The following is a 7,984-nucleotide window of genomic DNA, read 5'->3' on the forward strand; positions in this document are numbered from 1 at the left end:
TTAATTGAAAGCATTCCTGGACGAACGAAAAAAAAAATCATTTCGGTTCATAAATTACAAAAAACAAAAAAATACAACCGAATTGATAACCTCCTCCTTTTTTTGAAGTCGGTTAAAAATCATTCGATACGGAAATTCGTGAAAGAAATGAAGTCACAGCCATAGCTCCTATAATATGCAAGTTAAAATGTTATGTTCTTAGGCCTCTCATTAAGTGAACTAACGACATCGCGAGAGTTGCGGGCAACCAGTGGATGCCAGTAGAGAGTGGACGTTTACTGTCGCGTTCTAAGAGGAAGCCAATTTCAACAGTGGACGTCTTCGTCGTGGATGAAAAATCGGTCTGGTATTTTTGATGTTGAATAAACAATTTATGCATACTTGAAAGTCACTTAAATATTGCAAACAGCATTCAGATACTTTTTATCTGTGTTTAAACATCAAAACGCAAAAAGAAATGCTGTATGTCATGCTGTGTGTGATTGGAGCTCTTGTCTGCATTTTAAAACAATCGAGAAGTAATCAACGAGTTCATGGAAATTGATAATTTATTTTCAGTCTTCTAACTGTTAAAATAATCGAGAAAGTGCAACACTGAGAAGCCTCCTAGAATTGATACGTTGATGGTAAAGGTCTCTTTAGTAGTGTCTACTGTACCGTAATTAGCGCTGGCCGCTCGGTAACCAGTTAAGTTTGATAGATTAGGCATGTGATATTAGATTGGAAATATAAATATTTTAAACTTTGTTTGTAATGTGTTGAAATTTTTTGTTTTCTGTAGAGGAATTGACATGTCTAGCCAATTTCGTAACTGGTTAGTCAATTAGTATATCTTAACAATTAGTTAACTTTAGTTCACTTACAAAAATCAACTCTTACTCTATACTCAATAATCTTTATTTAAAACACGTCCTAATGCTTCGTTGCACATGGCAAATGGTACTCGACTGACATTAAAGCATCATTGATGAGTTCATCTGAAAACAATTAACTGCCTTTTTAAATATATTTATGAAATAGCCAATTTTGTACGTGCAAACATAGATCTGTTTCATAAATTTAAAAGTGCACGCCTTCAAAATAAATTAAAAGCACAGCCAAGTAATACAGCATTATTACAAAAAAGCATACTAGGAATGGCGCATAAAATATACAACAAACTACCACAGAACATAATGACAAACATGGCAAATGAAATAGATTTTAAGAGAAGTCTAAAGGCGTTCCTTACTGATATGGCTTATTATTCGGTCCAAGAATTTTTGACTGATACAATAATCAAACCCCTAACTTAATTTAATTTTACCCTTTTTAATTTAATTTAAATTTGATTTAATTATTTTGACATTATATATTTTTAATTAGTTAATTTAATTTATAAATTTAATTCAATTTAATTTGTAATTTAGTTGCGGCATTAATTAAGTGTGATTTTTTTTAAACACACGTAATATTTCAATACCCTAATATAAATAGTACTTACCTAAGTGAATTTTAACATTAGGTAAGGCATAAGGCATGCTGCATGAAAGCATCCAAAGGAATTTGTCCGAGTAGGTATGCCACAAGGTGCCACATAGTGATACAAATAATAATGTAAGTAACAGCCTAATTTACCTATGTTGGACAAATAAATTATTTGTATTTAGAAAGTGAAAAAGTTACATAACTTTGGGATATCTAAACAGAAAGATGCTTGCAATCTTGCTGCCGCTATCGCAGCCTAACGAGCCACGATTGTTTTTCTCAGTTCTGAATAATATTGAGCATGAGCGTGGTTAATCTGATGGCGATACTTTCGCCGGACGGTCGGTACTGTTACCTGGCTAACTTACAAATGAACGGTGTGATTATGGGCGCGGATCTAACTCCCCGATAATTTAAATGTTCGCGCACACCACAGCCGCGCTGCGATGGCCGCGATTGCACCTGCGACTTCCTCTTATGGCGACTTCGTATCTTTGGATTTTGAATAGAATTATGGACGCCACTTCTACGTGAAATATTACTATGGTTGTACGTTTTATCTGTGTCAAATACGGTATGGTTACGTTGTGATATTTAGTGACAATTTTTTTTTATTGTGCGTCATAATCTGCAGAATCTCAATGGCTATTAATATAACCCTGAGTTATTAATGCATGCTTTTTAATTTAAACCATTTTCAAAAATACACATATGTAGGTATTGTAGATGTCTAAGCTAGGGATTGTCAAACTAGTTTTATACCGAATAATTTATCAGCAGTTTTGAACTTTTTCCATTTATGTTTGCTACCATAGAACTAACAATATGATGAAGCGCCTTCTAGTTAACAAGTAATGTTTTCGTTTTGCCGGCTCAGTGTGTGTGTGTGTGTGTGTGTGTATGAAATGCCGCTTGCTGAAAAAAATGAGTTATTTCAGGAGTTCAATAAATATTTTTTCTCAAAAATGACCGTAAAAGTTGACATTATTCTTTACATATCAGAAGGTGAAGTGCATAGTTTATGGTCAGCGAAAAATTAAAAAGATAAAAAGATTGCAGGCGCGCTAGCTCGACAATAATGAATTAGCGCGCCTGCAATCAGTCACATTTTTTTTTAAAGTTAAAAAGGCCATGGAAATGTTGGCACAAGTCGTATACAGCCAAGTCTAATGGCCGGAATCAGATATTTTGGTGGAACTCCGGACTTTTTCTATTGGGTCTGAAATAGCTTGTGGTGTTTTCGGTGGAAAAAACACCTGCAGTTTATTTTTAATGAAAAAAGGCGGGAAAGCATAAGAAAAATATTGGAATAAACTTAAGTTTTATAATATATTTTCAGCAAAAGTTTATTCTATTTAAGAATTATTCACCATTTTTGAGAAAAGCTTTATATTAGTCTCGGCTGGAATAGCAATTGCTGGCTTCGTATTAGTTACTCATACTCAGCCAGCAATTGCCTACTTCCAGGCCACGACAATAATCTACTATTGTAAATTCTTTGAACCGCAAAAATAAACGGAGGAAACAAAGCTGAAACAGTAACATTTGTATTCCTCCAATTTTTAGTTCTTTGTTCGCAACAGTGTTAGTTCACAGTTAGAAATTTACCTTCTTAGTTCGAATCTCCTCTGGAATCTCAGTCTGAAAAACAATAAATTTAAATTCACCGCATACTTTGAATCTCTCGGAATTATCCTTTACTTATCATTACTTCATCAAACCTCCGCAACTTGCCTAATACATAAACAACCACCTGTAACGTATTTTATGCATGTAGGTGTGCTCCAAACAGAATTCTAAGTCTAATCTGAATCTTCGGGGCCCCGAGCTTCTAAGAGAATGTATAATGTGGCGTGACGAGAGGTATTGTCGTGTAAGCTCTGCCTACTGCTTATCAAAACGTTCTAGTAGCTACTTTGTCGCGTTTATTTCCTGGATTATTAATAAAAGTCAACGCAATCCCGGTAAAACGATACCTATTGTCATGAAATAATCTAACTTTTATCTTATTGTGAATGATACCACACAAGTTCTAAATGCATGAAAAAAATGAGGTTACTTTTTGTTAAAATAATAATTTACTACAAACTACATTTCCGTACTAAATTTCAAGTCGACGCAATTAACCGTTGAGGAATCCGTCCTGAGAAGATAATCCTGGCAAGACTATCGGAATTTCACTACCAGATAGATTATTGTATTGCACCGTATTTATATTAATATATAAGTTAAGGGTACTTCCATAAAAATGGGGTAATTTTCGTACAAGTTTTGAAATGGGTGTTTTTAGATACTAATTAGAAAACTTTTTATTATATATAATACTTATAGAAATTTACTTTTTATATTCAAAGTGGCCGGTCACTTTACTTGATATTTAAAGAGAAATTTGTGTTTTTCTGAAATCTGTGTTCTAGGGACTGACGGGATATGATAGGGACTGACGCAAAACGTTGTTAATAGAATAAAAACACATGTTTAACTTCCAATAATCATATATTTAGTAATTCTTACTCTTTTCTTATTAATTAACATATTTATTTCAAAATCCTATCCACTTTATAGACAAAGCAGTCTGTAGGAATGTATTTCTTACCAACAACAACACTACTTAGTACTAGTAATACTTAAATTATTTGAGATCACGTAACCAAACATATCTTGTTCGTTATATCTTATAAAATAAAACGTTTAACAATTAGCAAAAAATAATTTTCATCTTCTAAATAATTGTACTTTAAGAACACAAATTTGCAGTCTCATTATTTTTATAATTAGGTAACAATACCTAAAACCTAAATTACGTAGCTACTCGTCTTACTTCTCATATACATCAATTGACTTGTTAAATTTGTAGAATGTTGTATTTTTCCTAATTACTAACTTGGGGACTGGCAGTTTTTCTATCACATCTTCGTAAGCCACGTCAGCGATATCACGGTCATTGAGTTTGAATTCTGTACCATTTTGGTTGCACACTTGAAGAAATGCAACCGTCAGCTCTCCATCTTCATCATCATATTTAGAGCAAATCGCAGCGTATCGATATTCCTTTTTTCTCACAACGAACTTGACTAAAACATAATCTCCACTGTCATAGGTTGTTTTAGCTATTTCGTGCCACTCTCGACTTACGCTTGCTAATGGCATATCATCCTCAGAATCTGTGAAAACTGCAGATACTTGAAGGCGATTTGTGTCCTTCTGGTAGTTTAAAGTTCCTAATTTAAAGTGGTCACAGCCATCATCATCACAGAAACAACTTAGTGCTTTCATATCAAGTTTATTTGGAATAAAAATATTTCCTCTGACTTGGTGAACCAAAAGTGTTCCTTTAAAAGGTTTCTGTTTATTTTCATTCTCCTTGATCATTTTACTAACTCTTTCTATGTCAGCATCTTCAATAACAGAAATTTTTATTCCCGGACATTTTTCACGAAGTACACCAACAAAGTCAAGTAAGTTTATTATGTCACCCTTTTGAGCTATTACTTGGTCTGCACTCCGTTTACATGTCGCTCCAACTCCATCTGGAGCTCCCTTGCCGTGTCCTGCCTCGTGAAAATTCCAAGAATACTTCAGAGCGAGTGGATAGAAATCTTGAATCCTACACCCTAGAATATAAAACATTGTTTTGTTTCTATATTGGGTTACGGGTCCGTCGCTCAAGAAATGCAGATTTTCTACAGTCGATGGTAACGTTATGAGCACTGGACCTAAATGTGCCCAAATAGCTCCAGCACCGTGAGATAAATTTAACGACACAGTACAGTGCGAAGTTGTCTTGTCTTTCGTGTAGACTACCACAGTATGTAGCGAAATTTGCGTACGAGACCCGCCAAAATGGTACGATTGAATCTCCTGGTTGCATTTAGTGGCGTAATTTTCTGAGAAATCCATGTGGATGATGGCGTCTTTTTCTGTAAGTGACTCTTTGAGAGATTTAATTGTGTTGTATTGGTGCACAATGTTCACTTCATGTTGAAATAATTTTAATAAATCACTCTGTTCTAGCTGTCCAATCAAATCGTAAGGTTTCATTTTTTGTATCTCCTTTTTATACTTTGTTATATATCGCTCCTTTTTAGTTTTAAAATCCATGATCAATTCTTTACTATTTCTCCATTGCTGGACTACAATTTCATCACTGTTGTCGAATTCGTTATAAGGTAAACTTTTCATTGAACAACCATTGCAAGTTCTCGATAAGCATTTTTCAGAGTAGCGATCACAGCAGAGAGTCTGAAGAGCAGTTTGATGGGTTGCAAAATTTAAAATGTTTGCGTTCTTCAATGCAACAAGTTTCAGATTAAAGTTTTTATGGGTGACACAAGCACAAGTGTCACGATCGGTAAGTTTAGGCTTGACGACCCAAAATGGACGTAATCGGCAGAATAAAGAATACCCAATTGTCATTGAATTAGTAGACAGGAATTTTTGGTGAAGATTTTTCAAGGAATCCAGCATATATCGTTTTTGTTTCTTTATGTTGTTGCGAGTTATACACTCTTTCTTCCCTGCCGCACACCGGCTATTGCTATCATCTTCATAGAACTTGTGAATAATCGCTATCACTCCCTTTTTGTTGTCTTTTTTTGTTGACTTTTTACGATTAAATCCCATCTTTTTGTATGTCACAGCTTTGCCTCCTAATCTCCATATTTTATATTTTTTTGCTACAGGACCAGACAAAGTCGTTTTCAAATGATTTTTCTCTTTATGTGTCCTTGTTTCCGCACTTTTTTCTAAGATTTGCGTCTGTATAATTTCACCAAACAGTGCTTTTTTTACTAATTCTGCCTTCTTATTAGGATCATTCGCCATTTTTTCAATTTTGCTTCTGGGTGTAAGAGCCTTTTTTGATTTCTTTATAGTGCGTTTTAGTCTTTTGTACTTCTGTCTTTGGTTAGCGAGTTTTTTCTTTAGTTCAGTAATAACATGATTCTTCTTCTGTAGTTGTTTATTTCTTATCTTTCGTTGTAAAATACTTCTCCTTTTAGCTTCAGCTTGTCTTCGATCAGCAATACCAACAGATTGTCGCTCAGGACTTATTTCTTCTTGGACCTGAGGATTATTTTCTCCGTCAGATGATGGTGGCGTATTTTCGTCCATGTATTTATCAGCATGTTTACCAATTTTTTTATTTTGTCTGTAAGCTGCCGAGTAAGTGCTCCAGTTTTTTTTCATTTTTCTATGCTCACGTGGAGTCATATCTTTCACGCATTTTCGCTGTCCTTTTTCCTTTTTTTTGAGGTATTTCAATCTTTCTTTTTCTTTGTACTTTGCTAATAAAATTGGATCATTTTTAATTTTTTCTAAACGTTTTTTTGCCTGTTCTGACTTTTTTTTTGCTTTTTCTTCTTTAGAAAGCGGTATTTTCTTTCGAGGAGGCATATTCTAAAACAAATAAAAGTTTCTTAAATTGATAAATTTGCCTGAAAGAGTACGAACGTCAGCCCCTAGCCTTAGCGTCAGTCCCTAGCCACATTTACGACTAGGGCCTGATGGCCTAGGGACTGACGAATTTGAACAAAATCACTCGTAATTTACTTTTGACAAGACATACCGAAATTTGTAAGAAACTATAATATCAAAACAAATAGATCACATTTACACAGAAATAAAAGGAAACAATAACTAATTAACTTTCTGCAAAATAACTCACCTAGGGCCTGAGAGACTGACTGGTACAGCACGTGTTTCCTCAGCATGGACGCCGACCGCACTGACTTCAAAATGGCTGACGCGAATCAGCCCACGTATATGGCTAACTTCATGTGAATACTTTTGAATCAATGAGTTTCAAAAGAGTTATTCAGCACGGATGCCGCGTATTTTTAAATTTTCTAAGTGGCTAGGGCCTGATTGTAATTATTGATGACGCTACTTTTTTGTACAAAAAGGTATAAAAAATTATTATTTTTGTTCATTGAATTGTTTTGGTTAAGTAAGGAATGTAATTTTTAGTGTGTTCAAGTTAGCTAAAATTCAAATAACATCGTATTATTATAAAACCGGACGAAAAAAAGTAGCATTTTGGAAATGTGACAAGGCTAGGGACTGATATTAGGGATACAAAAGAAGTTTTTTTTTATTAAAAGAAAATATGATTCCGGCGAAAGTGAGTGACATGATTAAAAATAAGCTATTTCATGTGTCAGTCATTTATAATATTGGGTACATAATATATATAAATATAAAAATCACTGGAACACAAAGTTACCCAACTTTTATGGAAGTACCCTTAAGTAGAAATACCGAATTTCAGATTTTGGCTCAATTGAAATTTTTAGGCCGTACATATCTACATAGGTACATACACACACGCACACGTGAACATAAAAGCTTGTCAAATCAACCAGACCACTGATATAATAAAGTTGTGTACAATAATATACTTTGTTGGATTTTAGTATTAATAATACAAAAAACATACAAAAAGGCGACAGAAAATCTTGTCAAAAAACATCAGGTCTCGTCTGCTTTCATATAGAATTATATAGTCTAGGAATAATAT

General features: G+C 34.1%; 1 protein-coding gene across 1 annotated transcript; it reads right to left on the bottom strand.

Moving 5' to 3' along the window:
* Positions 1 to 4,078: 4,078 nt before the first annotated feature.
* On the bottom strand, positions 4,079 to 7,422 carry LOC141442213 (uncharacterized). Its single transcript, XM_074107134.1, has 2 exons — positions 7,133 to 7,422; positions 4,079 to 6,864 (listed from the first exon to the last, which is right to left on the bottom strand). Exon 2 carries the CDS (start codon positions 6,859 to 6,861, stop codon positions 4,285 to 4,287), a length of 2,577 nt encoding a protein of 858 aa, XP_073963235.1. The 5' UTR covers positions 6,862 to 6,864; positions 7,133 to 7,422; the 3' UTR covers positions 4,079 to 4,284.
* Positions 7,423 to 7,984: the final 562 nt, after the last annotated feature.

The sequence above is a fragment of the Choristoneura fumiferana genome, chromosome 25, assembly GCF_025370935.1.
Source record: "Choristoneura fumiferana chromosome 25, NRCan_CFum_1, whole genome shotgun sequence".
Classification (NCBI taxonomy): Eukaryota; Metazoa; Arthropoda; class Insecta; order Lepidoptera; family Tortricidae; genus Choristoneura; species Choristoneura fumiferana.

Coding starts and splice junctions, on each gene's coding strand:
- LOC141442213 (XM_074107134.1), bottom strand. CDS start 6,861: ATGCCTCCTCGAAAGAAAATACCGCTTTCTAAAGAAGAAAAAGCAAAA.